This window comes from Manis javanica, chromosome 17 (genome assembly GCF_040802235.1).
Source record: "Manis javanica isolate MJ-LG chromosome 17, MJ_LKY, whole genome shotgun sequence".
Lineage (NCBI taxonomy): Eukaryota > Metazoa > Chordata > Mammalia > Pholidota > Manidae > Manis > Manis javanica.
The window spans coordinates 55,280,653-55,301,282 of record NC_133172.1 but is presented as its reverse complement, the minus strand read 5'-3'; the positions used below and the strand labels follow the sequence as shown (position 1 = coordinate 55,301,282).

Below are 20,630 nucleotides of genomic sequence, written 5' to 3'. Positions count from 1 at the left end.
TCATCCCTGCAAACAGTAGGGCTCAGACCAAATGCACGGAGTGAATGAATGAACAGGCACGCCGCGAGTGGGATGCACGTTCCTGGTGAGGGCAGCACGGTTACGGCCCATGTCTGTAGGTCATGTTTGGGGCCAGCGTTCAGGCATGATCAGGCGGAGGAGACAGAAAGGGCCTGGAGAAGAGGCTTGTGCACTGCCGGCGACGGCTGGAAGTCACAAAGTTCGGGTCCCAGCCCTCCCTGCTGCCGGAGATTTGCGAGCTCTACGCGGACATTACTCTTTGGGGAGCTCGGCTACCTCGAGCCCGGCAGAGCCCAGTTTCTTGTCTTCATCAAGGGGTTAATGATTCCCACCATTCGAAGATAGGGCCCGAGGTCAAGGAGCTAAAGCCGCGAGAGCACCTGGCGCTGTGGAGGTGTTGGGAACGCTACATACCTCGGCTGTCTCGCCGGGCGACTCGCAGAGGAGAAGGCTGCGCAGGCAGCGAGGAGGGCGCGCCCCTTACCTGGGGCCCCCGCCCCTTCCCAGCTCGGCCCCCGCTGCGCTTAAATCACGTTTCCCAAGCCTGACCCGGGCGCCCCCCCCCGCCCCTCCCTCGGCCCCTCCCCCGGCGCGGGAGCCGGGACTCCCACGCCCTGCACCAGCCCGGGGGCTCGGCCGGGCCCGGAGCCGCGGGTCGCCAATCACCGAGCGGAGGAGAGGCGGGCGCTCGCGCGGCGCGCCGGGGAGCCAGCTGGCGCGGCGGCCCCGGAGCCGCAGACGCGCGCCCGGCCGCCGACGGCCGCGCACACTGGCGGGCGACGGCGAGCAGGCAGGGACAGAGCCCCCGGCCCCGTGCGCTCCGAGGCGCGCAGCCCCGGCCCGGGGAGCCCCCGCGCCCCGCGGGGAGCCGCAGGCGGCAGCTCGCAGGCCGGCGCCCCGCAGAAGGCAGGGCGCGCGGGCGGCCGGAGGCGGGGAGGCCGGCGCGCCCGGCCCGCGATGTGAGCGGCGGCGGCTCCCACCTGGCGCCGCACCTGGAGCGCCGCGCTCCGGGGCGGCGGGGAGAATGCGCGCCGCCCGCAGCCGCCGCGCCCGCCCCTGACCATGGAGTGCGCCCTCCTGCTCGCCTGCGCCCTCCCCGCCGCCCGCCCGGGCCCGCCGTGGGGTCCGGCGGGGCTTGGGCGCGTGGCCAAGGCAGGTGCCCGCCGCGGGCGCGCCGAGAGTGGGTGGCAGGGGCGCCAACCCCGCAGCGCCCCATCACTCGCGGTGTCACCTTTTCTCTTGCAGGCGCTCCAGCTGTGCTGCCTCTGCTGCGCGTCGGTCGCCGCAGCCTTAGCCAGTGACAGCAGCGGCGGCCGCGGATTAAACGTTGGTTCGTATTTACTCCCCACCCCCCGCAGGGTCTCCCCAGGCACTTTGTCCCCTCCTAACATCCTAGGACAGGAAAGGTAACAAAGCGCACCTAAAAAGCCCCCTAACCTGGCAGGTGTGCGCGCGTCCTGGAAAGGGTTCCAGCTTGTGGGGGGTGGGGGCGACGGCGGCGAGGACCCTGAACTTACCTAAACATTCGAAGCCTCAAGATGCAAGTCACACAAGTGAGAAAACAATACTTTACCTCGTTCGCAGATGGCTTGTTTAAATTTTTAACAAGAAAATCCTTCCTTACTATGGTGAGACATTCGGTAGGCAGTGAATAACTAAAAGGCACCTTCCTCATTTCCCTGGTCTCTGGGAAAACCCGCGGGAACTAATTCTTGGTGGGGAATGCAAGAATGTGAGCCCCTTCCCCCCCCTCCTCTCCACTCGTGTTCCTTTTCTGACTTTTGTCCCTCTTTTTCTTGCCTTTGTGTTTAGGATCCCCAGAGACCACTTTTAGAGGAGAGCAGGTAGCTTGGGGTCTCTGGGTTTTTTTTTTATTTTTTATTTTTTATCTTTTATGCGGTTTCCCAGCTGCAAACCTCCAGAACAGCCTTCACTTCTGTCGTTTATTAACTTCTTGTTGGTGCCCAGAAGGAAAATCCTTCTCGCCATTGCCGCCACCAGCTACAGGAAAGCAGCTGATCCCCGCTCCAGGGTGCTTCCTGACGCTAGACAGCAGGACCTTGATGTCCCACCAGGATTCTGTAATTTTTAGCCTCACCAGGTTATCTCCACGTGTCAGGGGACAAAGGATCCTTTGGGGTGGGGGTGGGGGGGACGCAAGGGCAGTGTCATGGAGAAGGGCTGTGTCAAGGTGTGGGTGAGTGAGGGGACAGGAAGAGAGCCAGGAATTTGCTCTGGAGAAATTCACCTTTTGTCCAGCCAGAGAGGCTGGCTACCATTTCTAAAACAACCCCTCATTGTTCCATCAGGGTCAAATGGCTGGAGGTCCCCTCTGGTCCAGCCACCATCTGTAAGGACCTCATCTTTAGTCAGACCCTGAGCTGATTGATCAGATTACTCTCTACAGGGGGCTCTGACTGCCCCTCTTGCACTCTTCCATCAAGGACTGCTCATTCTCCCCCTGGAAGCAAACCAGTAGCAGGTGTCTGGCCCAAGGTGGGTGGGTGGGGGGCTTTGAGGGCTGAGTCCACGGAAGACTGGCCGGATAAGGCTCCTGCGTGGCCTCCCAACTAAGAGCAGACAGTCTCAGATGGGTTTGGACAAGGAGGTAAGAACTTACTGTAGAGACCATCTGGAGTGTGTCCCAGGGCTAGTTTCCACAGTTAGGTTTTAGTATGGTGGAGAGAGGAGGTGGCTTTTTGCTAAGAAAAAGCCACACTTAATCAAGAGCCACATACCTGTAAAAGTAGGATACTAGAGATTTTTAAAAGAGAAAGAGTGTGTATCCCCAGCTTTTTAAGGTTAAAAGAGAAGAAGAACTTTTCTCCCAATTGTTTAACATGCATGTCAACTAGGTGGGATTTCTAATTAAAGGAGAGAAATGGGAGAGGCGCGTCACAGAGACCACTGGAGGCACAGAGCTGCTCAGGCAGTTAAATGTCACAGATGGTTCATACACAGAGGAAAACAGTTGAAAATTATTGTCATATTGGGATTTTTCTTGTCCTTTTTATTTCTTTGCAAATATAACCCCAATTATAACATCACTCCTTGATCCCTGCTAGCTGCAGCGCTTCTGTTCATGCCTGAGTTTTTTCGTTGTTGCTTTTGGGTTGTTGACTCTTTTGAGAAAAGGGGGATTCCTCTTTCTTTTGCTCCTCCAGCAGCCAAGGGACGCAAGTGACTCAAACATGCCTCTTAGTTCTTCGGAATCTTTCTAGACACTTTCCAAATTAGTTTCCCATTCTGTGCCTAGAAAGTGGAAACGCAGAGTGCGTTTGAATCCGCAGAGGGCATATTCCAAATAACTTCTTGGGATGATGCTTTTCAGTTTCAATGTTTTGTGATAGAAAACAGTGTGCTGGCTTCATTTTTCCAGCAGCAGATCCTTTTTTAGCTCCTCCTCTTTAGAACAAACTGCAATTAGTGCTGCTCTAGGGAGCAATGGTGAAGGTATTTTTAAACATGCCTTTCCAGGTGTCCCCCGATCTGACACTCCCCTGCTAACATGTCTGAGCAATTTTAAACAGCAGACTGTATAGGACAGCTCTGATGATTTTGAGGCATTGTTATGCATTGACTCCATCTTATGCTTACAATTAAATGGGGTTGCCCCTGTGAATGCTCCCAGCAACATGTTCAGTGATACAAGCGCTGAAGTTTTATTGTCATGCATAATTCATATCGGAAATATGAAACTGACATTACTTGTTCATTGTCTGAGGTATCATCTCAAGTTACTCAACACTGTGAGTTATCAGTTGATAATTTAAACTCTGTGAGTTTACTCAGCACTGTGAGTTATCATTTGATAATTTAAACTCTGCCAAAAAAAAAGAAATGCTCCCCATTCAGTTTAAACAGAAAGATGTTAATCTTCTTGAAAAATATGTTCATTTCTTTACTTTTGTGGCTTTCTGCTTCTTAATTTTTGTCTCCAAAAGTCAGTGTTTATGTATGGATGGCTCTATGACTAATACACAAAAAGTCTGTCTCTCTCTCCAAACCATGAGAGTTGTGGCTTTTTCCACAAACATTCTTGACTGTCCTCAAGACTGTGCTTGACTTCCCATTTTTGCAGGAATTACTGTGGCAGCGCTAATCGTTAAGCTCACAGGGTTCTCATCTTCCTGAGCTGCTCTGAATTGTATTCAGTTTAGGTGCATAGCAATAAGAGGAAAGATATTTTTGAGCCGTGCATCGCTGTGTGCCAGCCTGTTGGAAAGTGACCCTTCGGCCTTGTGGCTCTAGGTGCTGACAGCTAAACCTTTCCTATTACAGATTATGTCTTTGTCACGCCGGTAGAAGTGGACTCCAGTGGGTCATACATTTCACACGACATTTTGCACAACGGCAGGAAAAAGCGATCGGCGCAGAGTGCCAGGAGCTCCCTGCATTACCAGTTTTCAGCATTTGGACAGGAACTACATTTAGAACTTAAGCCCTCGGCAATTTTGAGCAGTCACTTTATTGTCCAGGTACTTGGAAAAGATGGTGCTTCAGAGACTCGGGAGCCCCCCGTGCAGCGATGTTTCTATCAGGGATTTATCAGAAATGACAGCTCCTCCTCTGTCGCCGTGTCTACGTGTGCTGGCTTGGTAAGTACCCCATGCTCTGAGCTGTCTCCTTCTTTCTTGTGTTTCATATAACTTGAATGAACAGATGTCTGCAATATTAAGTGTTCTTCCAGCCAGCTCTCAACACATTCATCCTGTCAGCTTTGATACTTCTAATATTCTCAATTGAATTAATCTAATCTGCTCCCAGAAAAAGAAAATATAATAGAACTTTAATTACCATTTAGAACATTCTTTTGATGTTGAAGGGTCTGGGCCTCTTCATTCTCCATGTTTGAGATGATCCCCAAGGAAATTACTTTGATGGATGCCATTCGCTTTGTAAAGTCTTGAGAGACCAGGCATTATATAAATCTAACAAGCTGCATGCCTCTACATTGCTTTGAAATGGGAAAACTGTATTTCAATGCAACATTGAATTCAGCAGCCCTGTTAAGCCCAACCTTGGTTGTAGAAGGGAGGCCTTTTGTCTTCTTTTAATCTGTTCTTGTTGTCCTGCTCACATAAGACATCCTTTTAGAGTGTGGTGTGGGGTGTTTGAGGGCTGGCAGGATTAAGTGTGGCATCCAGGGAGACAGATCATTTAAACGAATTTGGGACGTGTTATTTCCTCTCTGTGTTCTCAACTGTTGGGCTCCAGGCCAAGAATATTGGTGTAAATGATAATTGCCTCAGGAGTCAATCAGACGTATGAGGCAGTAAATGATGGTTTGGGTTTGTGATGCAATGGAGAAGGGTCTTGAACTGCAAGAAGACTTTGTGTTGAGACCCTCAGTGGTCATGGTCCAGCAGGGCTGAAAGAAGGAAAATGTGAAAAAGCCCCACTGGGGATGGAGTTAGTAATGCACATGGTATGCCATGACCCAGAGCAAGAGGGGGTGGCTTAGCTGCAGGAGAATGAGGACTCCCATGTTCTTTGTCATTATTTTACTGCTTTTTAATACCATTACTTCAACTTTAGCTAAAATCTTTCATTGCAGCTAGAGTTATGATATTTTTGCATACTCTTTATAATGAAGCAAAGATTTAAGAATTTCCAACTAAATTTGTACATTCAAATGATCAGTATGGCTCACTAATGACTTAAACAGAGCACGGTTTGACACGCATACATGCATGCACAGGCACGATTATATCTGGTTTGGTTTTGTTTGGTTGTGATGAGTCTCCTGCTCTTCATGGGCATTCTCCTGTATGTCTCCCTCTCCCTGGTCTATTCCAGTATCATAACATCTTCAGAAGGGGTTTAGGCATCCCACCATAATGGCTACAACTCTTCTGTTCCATCCAAACAAGCGGCTAAGAGCAGCCTGTCCTGGGCGACTCTCACACTGGCACTTACTAGTAGGACCTCGGGAGAGTTATTAACTTCCATGTCTTAGTGTCTTCATCTCTAACACGGGAAATAGAAGAGGGTTTCATCACAGCCCTGTGGGGATCAAGTGACTTCTTACACGGAAATTGCCACAGCAGCTCCAGGCAGGGAATAATTGCCCTCAAGTTGCCCTAGTTCCAGCCCATCTAGCCACGTCCTGCTTAGTTCCCTCAGGATTCCCCTCTCTGTGGGTGAAAGGAAATCTGATCACTTGTCTCATATTAATAGATGTCAGCTTATTTCTCCTAAGGAGATTCACTTTCTAACAAGTAGCCAATGGTCACTTAACACATAAGAACAAGGCAAGTTAAAAATGTCCGTCTTTGTGATGGACATGGAAGAAATAATTGACAGCCCCATCTGTACACATCAGTGTATAAGGCTCATGTAAATTGGAATCATTAAACTCATTGTCTGTCCTACCGTGCAAACCGGTTACATATACTTAATTAACTTCACTTCTCCAGGCATCAGTTTCCTCTCCTGAAACATGTAAAATGATTTCTAAGGCCACTGGTCATTTCTGGGTATCTGACTTTGATTATCCAGTTTGTTGACCCTGGCAGGGCCCACTTGGTATGCAGTAAGGAGAGAACCAGGCTTATTCCCCTGGCATTGCCCACCTCCCAGTAGCCCTGCCAAACAGCTGCAAAACACAAACATACCCACACTCAATAAAACAATAAGAAGAAAACATGAAAGAGGACAGAACTCCAACTGAGAAGCTGAAACACTGCTCTGTAGTAATTTCTGTAACCTCATGAAGTATAGTGAATATACAGAAAAGTACAAAATTTGTATACAGAAAAATGAAAAAAACTTAAGTATAGAGCCTATGAATTTTCACAAAGTTCACACCCATGTAACCACCAACCAGATCAAACAAGACATTTCCAGTGTCCCAGAAGACCTCCTGTAGGCCTTTCCTTGTCAATATTCCCCAGAGATAATCACCATCTTCACTTGTAACATAGCTTTTTTGTAACATAATTTTGCCTGTTTTATTATTTTACATAAGTAGAATCATGCGGTATTCCTCTGTGTGAATATTTAACAATGTTTCCATTTAGATGTCCGTAGATACTCAGAGTGTTCCCATTTGGGGGCTGTTATTATGAAGAGTACTGCCAAACATCCCTGTATGTACCTTTGGTGAATTTATGGACACGTTCTGTTGGAAACATACCTAAAAATGAAGTCACTGGCTATAGGGTATGTGTATGGTCAGCTTTAGGAGATTCTGCCAGGCAGCTTTGTAAAGTGGTTATACCAATTTACACTGCCATCAGTGGACTATGAGAGTTCCAGTTGCTCCATGTCCTCACCAACACTTGGCCGTTGTCTGTCTTTTCCATTTTAGCCACTCTGATTGATGGGTATGAAGTGATACCCCATTGGGGGTTTAGTTCGTATTGTCCTGATGGTTGTTGAAGTACAGTTTCTTATGCTTATTAGCCATTTGAATGCCCTCTTTTTGTGATCTATCTATATCATGTGGGCAAGAAATAATAGTACATTTGTTTTCAGCCTACATTGTGGTATTTTTTTTCCTGTCTCTGTGAATTACTGAGCAAAAACACTGTTTGCCAACTTGACCTCATTGTTATTATAGCTGTGAGTCTCTAACAATGCATTGATCTGCTTATGAAACACTGTTGAATAGTCATAGTAAGCACTGTGAGATCACTTGAGATACCCCATTGAGGGGGAACACTTTGCCAGGCACATGAGAAATGGTGATGGAGAGACATAATCATGTCAGGATAGAGAATTTCTTCATCCCACAAGCCACCCGGACCCCATAGACGTTGCCCAGCTTCTTTGGCTAAATAAGGGGTTTGTACCTTCTCTAAGGTTAATTAGCAACCACTGGAATGGATTCAGAATAGTGGATGACTCAAGGGTTCGGGAGAGAGACAAGCTTCTCATCAAAGTAAACATGCTAAAAAAGATGACCAAGTCTTCCTCCATTAAACCAGAAACTGACATGAGATGCATAAAACTGATAGATGAAGCCTCTTCCGGGTGAAGTCTCTAAATGGCTGTTTCTCCAGCAGTCGATCTGAGTGATTAACATCGGAATGCCTTTATAGGTTACAGCAACCTCCTGGTGCGCTGACAGTGTGTATTAAGAAAAGTAATGTCACCTTTAGATAGCAAAGTACCAATAGGAAAGCTAATCATTATCTTGCTTGCTAGGGAAACCCCAGGAAGAGGGTCAGAAAGGGTTATAATGAAATACATATACACATGTATGCATACATATATACTCTAGCTAGGATTTCTCTGGCAGGGAATTACCCTCAATCATTCAGAATTAAGCTATGCTTAAAATATTTTCTTCAAATGCACCCCCTTTTCCTCCAACTGACAGGTCTGTCTCTCTTTATTCAGGATTTGAGTAAGCAGTTACTTATTTGGAATAATTCATAAAACAGAAGCTGCCAACTTCCCTGAGTGAGTCCTGCCTTGCATTATGTCTGGGGATGATGAGTTCTTAAAAATTGAATGCCTTTACACGGGAGCAAGTTCCAGCTCCCCACTGACGCCTATATGTGGCTGCCTTCCGCTCTGTGAAGGAATCTGGGTTTTCAGCCTTTATCCCAGATCTCAGGGTTGCAGATAAACCTAATCTAATCACTGTCTGCCATGCATGTCTTTTCTACCATATCCAACCTCTCCTTGACAACCGCAGTGATGAGAAGTCTTTACATCCAGGAAGCCTGCGTCACTGCTGGGTGCCTCTTCATCTTGAGCTATAATCTACTTTCTAATGACTGTATCCTGTAATTCTTAATTTTGTTTCCTGAGTTGATAGAACAAGCCTGTATCTTTCTTCCTTCGCAGTAGATCTAAAAAGCCTTCCTGCTCAAAGATGTTCCACCTTAGAGCTCCTTTTTGTTAGGATGGTGACTTTCAGAACGTGATCAGATGCATTAGCTTCCCTTGAGGTGCTGAAAAATTTGAATTTCTTTACCCACCATGGAAGGTCAGGGAGGCTGGGTCCAGCAATGTGTATTTTTAATTCTCCGAATGATTCTAATGCATACTAACCCTAGAAAACCATTGGATTAAGACATTGCACTTAGAGGCAAATTGTTTTACTAATTGCTGTTGGTTTGACAGATTGATCGCATTTCTGAAACTTGGTGGAAAAGTCATGTTTTAAGAACTGACTGGAAAGACACATTGACCATTCTTTCCTTCAACAATTGATGAGATTCTGTTATGTCAGGCACCATTCAGAGCACAGTGGATAAAGCTGCAAGCAAAACAGCTGTTGGACACTGGTTCCTAGAATTTCATTCTAAGGGAGAAAATGGAGTGGTAAGTTTAGACCTAGAAATTGCTGTGTTATTTTGAACCAAGCCATGATTCAACAGAACCCTGGCACAAAGAGTTGATGGAGTATGGTTTTCAAAATAGGGGGAGCATAATCAAAGCAGTGCCAAGTGCCATCTTTTGGAGAATTATTGCACATTAGCATATTAACAATTTGGATTGTCCTACACTAAAGACCCTTGCTTAACTCTGTTTTAAACTAGAGTTCCCCTAACTTACTTGGTCACGGAAAACTTTTTTTTTTCTTCAAGGAGCTCGTAGTGACAAGAATGTCATTAAAGCAATGATTCCCAGAAGAGATACTATAATCATCTTTATTGATTGCTAAGTGGTAAAAGATGCTCCAGGAATAAAAGGGTTTCATGACCATGTATGTGATTTCATGGCCATATAGTCCCATAAGGAAACTTTAGGTTTAATTGCAATTAAGCAAATGTCTTTTCTGTAATCCATTTCACACCTTTGAAGGTGCTAATGTGCATTGTGAGGCTCCAAGAGGTGAAATTTTGATACAAACTTGACAGTCTCCTGACCCCGACCCTGCCACCACCTTTATAAGCCACACTTCCATCAGCAGCTTGTCCAGGATTCTGCGGTTCATCACAGAAGATCAATTCCTAGGTCTAAGATCACTGGCACTTTCCTGGTACCTAACAAATCTAATTACCATGGGTTTCTGTTGGGGAAATACAGCCTTTGCCTGAGAAACTCTAAACACCACGCTCCACTTACAATGTGAAAAGCAAGTGAAAAGGTGAACAGAAACTGTCACCATGCAGCGCTTCTGCCCGGATCTGTAGTGCTCGGACACTTAACCTCTGATGCATGGCCTCAGCGAGGGCCCGGCTGGTGAGAGGGATGGACGGCTGGGCTGTTCCTCGGGGCATCTCGTTTCCAGTCTCTGACTAGGATCCAGCCTCCCGCACAGGGTCAGGGGCTCAGAGTGGACATGATCACGGGGGCTGAGGGCCCGCAATCCAGACTGTGCCAAGAGCCCTCCGCCTGCATTCCCGACGTGCTGACCAGTTCTGTCCCTTGGTTTTCCTTCGCTCCTGTTTTTTTTTGTCTCAGTCATTACACTCTCAGGGTCATTTCTCCTCCACGGCTGGCTGCCCTATTGTCCTCCTTGTATCTTTCCGAGTGGTGGCCTTTCTGGACTATGACCGCAGGGACTCATTCTCTGGCGATCCTGGGTCCCTACAAGGGGCTTTGGAAACAGTGGGTTGTAACAGGCGGTGGGGACGCTTTGATCTCCCCTCTTCAGAAGTATTTTATGACTCACAGGCTCAGCCGTTGTCTGTTGCTGGTCACTGCCTGCCCAGTGGGCTTTAGAGGCTGATTTCCATTCATAAAAGGGCTGAAGTTAAGTGACCTTAGTCCAGACAACAGGGAGAGAAACCAGCGTCTGCTGTTCGGGGGGCCCAGTCAACGAGCAGGGGTTTGCTGAATTGCACACACTTCCTTGGAACCTGTCAATCACTTGAGAGGATCACATGAAATTAAGAATTAGACTGAGTTGCATTTACAAGTTTTTGAATGCAGGCTGAACCAAATCAGAGATGTTTTCTTAGGTTATTACTGGATTCATCAAGGGTAGAAAGATGCATTTGTTCCCCTTTCCAGTATACCCCCCTCAGACATGATTTGTGAAGACAATTATTTGCTCATAGCAGCACTCTTAGCAAAATGCCAGCCAATCTCTTTTAAAAGCTTAGCCAAGGTTCTTGCCAGAGCACAGGACCCCAAGGCTGATTGGATGGGTGAGCACCAGGGAGGGTGGAAGTCTGACCCTTCGCCCTCGTGCCCTGCTGAAGGCCGGCTGCTGAAGCACCGGCTTTCGGCGCTCCGAAATTATGAACCATGGGCTTTCTGCACGTGTCTGTAGCTTAGATGCTTCATCTGGAGAGTGGCGAGAGTTGCTCTGCCTCTCTCACAGAATTGTGACGATTTATAATGAGTGCCTCCGCTGGCACGCGGTGGGGGCTCTGTCCCTCCTCACTTGACTTTGGAGTAGCAGAGGGCTGGGGAAAGAAATGGCAATTGAAGCTCCAATCCCACGAGCTTTTTCAAGCCTCTTAGGGCAGGAAAAGAGTACTTGGATATTGGCAATCACCCAGTCGTGAGAATGTTTGCGGACTGGGGGTGGGGGAAGTAACCATGTCTTTACCAACTGTGTAGAAATAAAATGAGAGAAAGAGAAAGCACCAAAGAGGATCCACCAATGGATGAAGCATAGGACCAGTGCGTGTATGTGAAAGCCGTGTAGTGGGATGGCTTTGCGAGTCCCAGCCCCGGCCTGTACTCACTGTGCCACCCAGGTCAAAGTCCTCACCCTCTGGTGTTTAATTCCTTCATTGGTAAGATGAGGACAGTAATGGCAGTACCTCTTCCCAGGGGCTTCTGGGTGTGTATCGAAAGAATAATATGTGCACTGCTTTTGTTAAAGCAGTGTCTGGCTCACAGTTACAGTGGTAGTGGCTGTGACAGTAATAATTGTCACTATTGCAGACCTTCGGTAAAGGAGCTGTCGAAATTGGCTCATGCCAGTTGGCCTTACCGCCTATGGGCTGGAAAGTTTTAGCCTGGATAATACTAATAGTTTATATATACTGAGCTCTTCCTGAGTTATGAGAACAGGAGCCGTGGAGAGGAAGATTCAACTAAGACACAGACTGAGGCCTTGATGACATTTAACTGCAGTCAGATGGGTATTTAAGGTCTAAAGTGGCATTTTTTTTTGTTCCCCATGTGCTTCAAAAACCCCCAGGCACTTTACAACCAAAATACTACATGTGTTTAGGCCCCACCTCTAAGAACTCAGTAGGTCCTGAGTCAAGCCTGGTGTCCATTTGAATAAAAGAAAGTAAAGAAGCTTCACAACTGGTTCCAACCCCACATGCACTGGTGTCTGAGCCAGTGCCCTTTGCGGGGAAACGGAGGTGAGGGAGGCACCTTGGGAGATGTGTCCAGCTTTGTGGGAAGCATCACAAGGTGTGAGTGGGATTGCCGATGCTCCGGGGAGCATTAGCCAGTGTGAGTGCCAAGGGTGGCTAGTATGATTCGCAATGTTTGTAGATCATAGGACGTTCAATGGGCAAGTGGGGCAGCTCCCTTGCCCCCCACCCCCTGCCCCTGCCCTAGGATGGTTGTCCGCAAGGCTGGATCCGAGTGCCCAGTGACCTCACCACCCCTCCTCTCTCTGTCTCTCAGCTCTTTTGGCCCTTACGTGTCTGCTTGCTGCAGGCAGGACCTCCTGAGTTCCAGAGAGTTCCTTGGGTGCCTGGTATCTGATGTGACTTACTCAGCAATAACACCACCGTTCTGTGTGAGAGCAAGTGGGGGGGGCTCTGGACCTTATTTGCTGTCATCTGTCTGTAAGCCTCAGAGGCCCCCACTCAGTTCATCTGTGTATGCAAACAAAACCAAATGTTATCTTCATTTGTGTATCAATACACGAGTTAAGGCTTAGAAGGTCTGGCAGGATGCACTGCGACCTAAGAACTCCACAGTTACCAGTTTGAAGCTCTTTTTGCAACCAGCGTTTATTACCTCTGGGGGTGTGTTTGTGTGTATACATTAAAATGTACACAGATGCTGTTAACCAATACTTTTCCTGAAGCTTCTTTCTTTCTTTTTTCTTTTTTTGGTGGGGAAGGGGGAGTACTTAAAATATGTATATTGGAGTTCTTCCTTATCTCTATGTATATATTTATCTTTTCCTTTTAACTGCTGCATATTTAATCTTTCCCTTCTTGTTACTATGTTTGTTTCTAGTTTTTTGTTGTTGTTACTGCTAAAAAAATGTGCATATAGACAGGTTTTCTTAGTTGCATGCAATTCCATGTTTTATGGGAGAGACAGACCAAGAGACCTACTTTGTGGAAAGCTGAGGTGCCAAACATGTGGGACATTAGCTCTGGCCAAAAAATGTCCTTGCTGCTGTTGACATTAACCACCCTATATCACTGTTGCTAGCTCCTTGGTTGTGAAACAGGCAGAGTCACTGGGAAGTCATTTCATCTTTGTTTTCCCAGAACCGAAGACGGTTACTTAGACCAGTTCTCTCCAGCAGAGCATATGTGCTGGTGAAATTGTATGGTTCCCCCCCCCCCCACACCATGAACGATTTTAGAGAAATCGTTCATAAATGATTCTTAAGAAAATGGTACTGATTAATTCCTCAAGCCCAAATATAAACAAGCCTCGTGACAGCACCGCACATGAAGGCTTTCACGGCTGAAAATATTTGCCCGGGCTCCTACCCATCTCTGTCCACAAACCGAGGAGCCCTCTTCAGTTATAACAAGCTCTCTCTATGAAAACCCATTTCCATGTTTTTTTTCCATCCAATTACAGGGCACAGCGTACACTCAGATACCATATACAAGTCTGGGGAGGTGCTCCGTCCAGCCCACCTCTCCTGAAGGGATGGATGCCTTTGATGTATCTAAGGATTTCATTTTCTGCTGAATTCTTTTGATTGCATATTGCTGCTCCTGAGCTTTGGAATATTTTACTGCCCTTATTACCACTCCAAGTCAAGGGGTCCTGCTTTCTAAGAGGAAGTATATCGTGCCCATCACTCATTTACTAGAAGGTGGCTGTGTGCACACCCTTATTTGAGAGACAGCACTTGAAAGGGATTGAGGGAAGCTAGTAGAAGGAGATTCTGTCTCCAGTGATTTACTGATTCTCCTGTGGCAAAGTGCTTTTTAGTGACTGTGGGCTCCCCATCTGTGGTGTTACAATCACCCTTACATATTTTACTTTGGCACTTCCAGGAGGTGAATGAAGAGTGGCTCCAAAATTAATTTATCTGTGAATAAATAATGAACACAGTTTTTTCCCCACCTTGACTATTGAGTTTAGGTCTGTTTTATGTAGCACAGAGATGTGATGGAGAGACATCTTTGAATATGCTGATGTAGTTTCCCAAGTCTTGGTCCGTCTCAGGGTTATGCAGTCATTGTTTTCCAGTGAAATGCACTGAAGTAAAATTAATTCCACTCTTTTGAAAGGATCCCTTGTGTGTGTCAAGCAAATATGAATTTGTTTGATATTACATATTTAACACTGTCATTTATGATTAAATAGTGTCCAGATTAGTGATTCTTACTATAGAGACAGAGGGCTTTAAAGCACATAGATGCCCTCAGACCACCATAGACCAGTTAAAGCTGAATGTCTGAGGATGCAGCTCTCATATCTGTAGTTTTTAAAGGCTCCCCAGTAGGTTCTAATGCACAGTCAAGATGGAGAACCTCTGGTCTAGGTAAATGTCAGGGGCTTTAGGATGCTAGCACCTTATAAATGCCTTATGCAGTGGTTTAAAAAGGTAGATGGCATTTTAAAATGCATGGGATTTCAGAAGCCCATCTCTTTTACTTGCTAGTTATGTGATCTTGACAAAATTATTCTTTTCAAAGACATTTTATTTTGAAATAATTTTAGACTCACAGAATAATGTGTAAATAATACAGGGTTTCATGTACACTCTGCAGTGAAATTACATTTGGGGACATTATCAAATATCTGAGAATCTGGTTTCCTTGATTATAAGGCAGAGATGAGGGGGGAAAAAACCTTTAAAGGGCTGCTTTGGAACTTAAAAATGAGGTGATGGTGCTGTGTACACAGACTGTGGTTGGTAGAATTCCAAATTGCGCCCCCACCCCCCAAGTCCCCTAGCCCCCGGTGTATACACACTGACTCCCAATTATTTAATCAATCACTAATCTAGGTACTGCTAAGGAGGGTGATTTGCAGATGTAATCAAGGAGTCAAATCAGTTGACCTTAAGATAGGAAGATTTTCCAGGTACATTTAACTTAATACTGATATGATCATAGAGAATTAGGAAAAGCCAGAAAGGTTCAGAGCTAGAGGGACCTGGCATGAGAGAAAATCTCCATGCTGGCTTGAAAGACCTAAGGGGCCACCTGGCTAGGAGTGCAGGTGGCCTCTGGGGCCTGAGAGGGGCCTCTGGCTGATAGCCAGCAAGAAACTGGGGCCTCAGTCCCACATCTGGAAGGAGCTCTGAATTCTGCCAACAACCTGAATGAGCTTGGAAGTGGATTCTGTTCCAGAGTGTCCAGAAAGGAAGGTAGCCTGGCTGACGTCCTGATTGTGGCCTTAGGAAACCCCAAGCAGAGAACCCAGTCACACTGCACCCAGGCTTTTGACTTGGAAAACTGTGAGCTAATAAGTGGATGTTATTTTTAAGCTGCTAAATATGTGGTGATTTGTTGCACAGCAATAAAAAACTAAGAGAAAATTTCCACAGTGCTTACTCTATAGCTGGGCAAGTCACAAAGTCCCTTCTCTTTCTAGAATCACGGTCCTTTGAAATCCTCCATCAACTGCTCGTGCTACTTCATGGGGCAGGTGAGGCCCTGGGTTCAAAGAGAAGTAAGTTGCCTTAGATTCACAGCATGTCATCCCAGACTGCTGAAAATTACTGGATCTCTGAAGAAACAAATCTATTTATAATAAAATTTACCCTTGCATTCTTATGAGGAAGTGAGGCAACCCATGTGGATGTAAGATGAGAAATGTGGGTGCTATTTCTAGATTTGCAGCTGACCTTAGATAAAAGTTAAATGTCCTCTGGGTTCTCTTGACCTGTAAGAACAGGGGAGAAGGGCAGTTTGGGGAATGACATAGGGAATGTTCTCTGTGTTTTGGGAATGTGTGTTCAAGCCTGAGCCCCTTGCAAAGGTTTATTAGATTTTTCTATCTCTGCTGCATGTAGTGGCCATTTGTGTATTTATTTCTTTAAGTAACTGTGTAAAATTCTTCACCAGACTTGAAAAGGCAAGGGACTCTGTTTTAAGTGGGATCAAGATAAGGAACCTAAGTCTCACCAGCTGACCTGATCATTTTACCTATCTCTATCACCCCTTCCTTGAATAGATGCATCATCTAAGAGCAAGTAATACACTGGTATCTAAATAATGAGCAACGTCTTTAAAATACTCAACCTCTTTTAAATAGATCAAGTTAGCCAAGTCAAGGTCACTTTGGGGCTCGTATGCCTAGCTATCAGTAATTGTTAGATTTTTGTGTCTTTCTTTTCCCTCGGTTGCTTCCTTCTATCTACCCATCTATCCAACCCCAAGCATTTATTCCCAGCCTACTATGTGCCTTAGTAGAATGATAGACTATAGAAACACCGAAGTGATAATACTGTTCTTAAATTCTAAGATATTCCAGTGTGAAGGTGGGAATAGTGGTGACAGGAATTATAAACATGTAAGGACAATGCAACAAAGTCAATATTATAATTAAGGTATAATTTAAATCATCTGAGAGCACAAATAAGGAAGTTATGAGTGACTAGTTTTTTTTTTTTTTTTGATCAAATGGTTGTTAACAACAATAAAATTCAGTATAGGGGGGTCAACGCTCAATGTACAATCATTAATCCATCTCAAGCTTAATTCTCGTCAGTCTCCAATCTTCTGAAGCATAACGAACAAGTTCTTACATGGTGAACGAATTCTTACATAGTGAATAAATTCTTACATGGTGAACAGTACAAGGGCAGTCATCACAGAAACTTTCGGTTTTGATCATGCAATATGACCTATAAACAATCAGGTCAAATATGAATATTCGTTTGATTTTTGTACTTGATTTATATGTTGATCCCACATTTCTCCTATTATTATTATTATTTTTATTTTTAATAAAATGCTGAAGTGGTAGGTAGATGCAAGATAAAGGTAGAAAACATAGTTTAGTGCTGTAAGAAGGCAAATGTAGATGATCAGATGATCAGGTGTGTGCCTATGGACTAAGTATTAATCCAGGCTAGACAAGGGCAGCAAGACATCCACGGATGCAGAAGATTTCTCTCAAAGCAGGGGGGGTGAGGTTCTGAGCCTCACCTCTGTTGATCCCCAAATTCTCACCTGATGGCCCCCCTGCGACTGTGCCTGTCTTAGGTTGTTCCTCCCTTGAGGAATCTTACCCGTCTCTGGCTAACCAGTTATCTTCCGGGGCCATACAGGGAAATGTAAAGTTGGTAAGTGAGAGAGAAGCCATATTGTTTGCAAAGGTTAGCTTTTTACTTCTTTGCAGATTTATGCCCTGTGGCTTCTATGCCCAGCACTTGTCTCGAGGTATCTTTACCACCTGGAGGAATTATGATACTCGGTAAATTCGATATGAGGCACGAATTCTATTTAAGAGTTGTAATTAGGAAGGAAGAAGAAAAGCTATAGATGTAGCATATGAAGGAAACATGGGAGGATTGATTATTTCTTTGACATATCTTCTTGTAGAGTACCTTAAGTATGTATGGGTTTTAAACTACTAACTAATTCGCACACACATATTAACATAATAGGAATATGGTGACATAAACAAAGCAAATCTATAATTACCATCCATCTCCAGTGAAGCCAAGAAAACCATTTAGGCACCCTAGGCATTTGTGAAAATTTATCTATGATATGATGGATATTGTCCAACTGTACTTGAACCATCAGACAAATTAAAGCAGCCCATTTCTGGGATCTGTTCACATCCCATATGTTCTTTTAACCATAGATAGTCTATAGTCATGAGATTTTGGGGTGCTACAACTTGCACCCCTCCCAACTCCTGGTTGAGTTCCAACAGTACAGATCCGGTCAAATTCGTTGTCTCACTGTATGCACCTGCCAGCCTAGACATCTCCCTCCTCATTCTTATGGCAAGTCCAGGAGACGGTGGGCTGGATGCAGCCACAACCGCAGCATTGCCCGGATCCCTGTGGAGGCTTTTTGATGATCATCCCCCGGCACGAGTCCTCCAGAGAGTGCTGATGCCGGAAGCTCCTCCTCATATCATATCTTAGTTCATTTTCTGGGTATCCAAGCTAGGCCTTGATCTTCTGCATAGAAACAAACAGACCCTTTGCCCACACTTTGACATGCCCTCTATACCACTGTGCAGAACTCATTGGAGGTCAGCACACAGTAACTGCTTTTTTTTTTTTTTTTTTTTAATTAAGAGAAAGGAATATTATCAGAAAAGAGTACCTCCATAGCTGATCATCTGACACCCTTTAAGTGATCAACATTAAGGATATTTAAAGCATGCGTTGATCTTTGATTTACCAATAGTTTTATCCTGTTAAGGAGTAATCCCCCTTTTCTTTCTTTCTTTCTTTTTTTTTTTTTTTTTTTAATTTTTAATCTACACTTACATGAAGAATACTATGTTTACTATGCTCTCCCCTATATCAGGTCCCCCCTAACAACCACATTACGGTTACTGTCCCTCAGCTTAGCAAAATGTTGTAGAGTCACTACTTGTCCTCTCTGTGTTGTGCAGCCCACCCTCCCCTTTCTCCCTCCCCCCATGCATGCTAATCTTAATACCCCCCTTCTTCTTCCCCCCCCTTATCCCTCCCTGCCCACCCATCCTCCCCAGTTCCTTTCCCTTTGGTACCTGTTAGTCCATTTTTGGGTTCTGTAATTCTGCTGCTGTTTTGTTCCTTCAGTTTTTCCTTTGTTCCTATACTCCTCAGATGAGTGAAATCATTTGGTATTTCTCTTTCTCCACTTGGCTTATTTCACTGAGCATAATACTCTCCAGCTCCATCCATGTTGCTGCAAATGGTTGAATTTTTCCACTTCTTATGGCTGAGTAGTATTCCATTGTGTATATGTACCACATCTTCTTTATCCATTCATCTACCGATGGACATTTAGGTTGCTTCCAATTCTTGGCTATTGTAAATAGTGCTGCGATAAACATAGGAGTGCATCTGTCTTTCTCAAACTTGATTGCTGCGTTCTTAGGGTAAATTCCTAGGAGTGGAATTCCTGGGTCAAATGGTAGGTCTGTTTTGAGCATTTTGATGCACCTCCATACTGCTTTCCACAATGGTTGAACTAATTTACATTCCCACCAGCAGTGTAGGAGGGTTCCCCTTTCTCCACAGCCTCGCCAGCATTTGTTGTTGTTTGTCTTTTGGATGGCAGCTATCCTTACTGGTGTGAGGTGATACCTCATTGTAGTTTTAATTTGCATTTCTCTGATAATTAGCGATGTGGAGCATCTTTTCATGTGTCTCTTGGCCATCTGTATTTCTTTTTTGTCTGTTCAGTTCCTCTGCCCATTTTTTAATTGGGTTATTTGTTTTTTGTTTGTTGAGGCGTGTGAGCTCTTTATATATTCTGGATGTCAAGCCTTTATCGGATCTGTCATTTTCAAATATATTCTCCCATACTGTAGGGTTCCTTTTTGTTCTATTGATGGTGTCTTTCGCTGTACAGAAGCTTTTCAGCTTAATGTAGTCCCACTTGCTCATTTTTGCTGTTGTTTTCCTTGCCCGGGGAGATATGTTCAAGAAGAGATCACTCATGTTTATGTCTAAGAGGTTTTTGCCTATGTTTTTTTCCAAGAGTTTAATGGTTTCATGACTTACATTCAGGTCTTTGATCCATTTTGAGTTTACCTTTGTATATGGGGTTAGACAATGGTCCAGTTTCATTCTCCTACATGTAGATGTCCAGTTTTGCCAGCACCATCTGTTGAAGAGACTGTCATTTTGCTATTGTATGTCCATGGCTCCTTTATCAAATATTAATTGACCATATATGTTTGGGTTAATTTCTGGGGTCTCTAATCTGTTCCACTGGTCTGTGGCTCTGTTCTTGTGCCAGTACCAAATTGTCTTGATTACTATGGCTTTGTAGTAGAGCTTGAAGTTGGGGAGTGAGATCCCCCCTACTTTATTCTTCTTTTTCAGGATTGCTTTGGCTATTCGGGGTCTTTGTTGTTTCCATATGAATTTTTGAATTATTTGTTCCAATTCATTGAAGAATGTTGCTGGTAATTTGAGAGGGATTGCATCAAATCTGTATATTGCTTTGGGCAGGATGGCCATTTTGACGATATTAATTCTTCCTAGCCATGAGCATGGGATGAGTTTCCATTTAATAGTGTCCCCTTTAATTTCTCTTAAGAGTGACTTGTAGTTTTCAGAGTATAAGTCTTTCACTTCTTTGGTTAGGTTTATTCCTAGGTATTTTATTCTTTTTGATGCAATTGTGAATGGAATTGTTTTCCTGATTTCTCTTTCTATTGATTCATTGTTAGTGTATAGGAAAGCTACAGATTTCTGTGTGTTAATTTTGTATCCTGCAACTTTGCTGTATTCCGATATCAGTTCTAGTAGTTTTGGAGTGGAGTCTTTAGGGTTTTTTATGTACAGTATCATATCATCTGCAAATAGTGACAGTTTAACTTCTTCTTTACCAATCTGGATTCCTTGTATTTCTTTGTTTTGTCTGATTGCCGTGGCTAGGACCTCCAGTACT

General features: G+C 44.9%; 1 protein-coding gene across 2 annotated transcripts in view; it reads left to right on the top strand.

The window, feature by feature from the left end:
* Window positions 1-706: 706 nt before the first annotated feature.
* ADAMTS18 (ADAM metallopeptidase with thrombospondin type 1 motif 18) overlaps window positions 707-20,630 on the top strand; it is a 129,716-nt gene continuing 109,792 nt past the window's right edge. Inside the window, exons 1-3 of one of the 2 annotated variants that reach the window (XM_036993741.2) lie at window positions 707-1,173; window positions 1,267-1,351; window positions 4,303-4,619. In XM_036993741.2, coding sequence (XP_036849636.2) covers window positions 1,084-1,173; window positions 1,267-1,351; window positions 4,303-4,619 — 492 coding nt within the window. In that variant the 5' untranslated portion in view covers window positions 707-1,083. Of the gene's footprint in view, window positions 1,174-1,266; window positions 1,352-4,302; window positions 4,620-20,630 lie in introns of those variants that run through there. The other variant, XM_073225786.1, reaches the window with a different exon arrangement.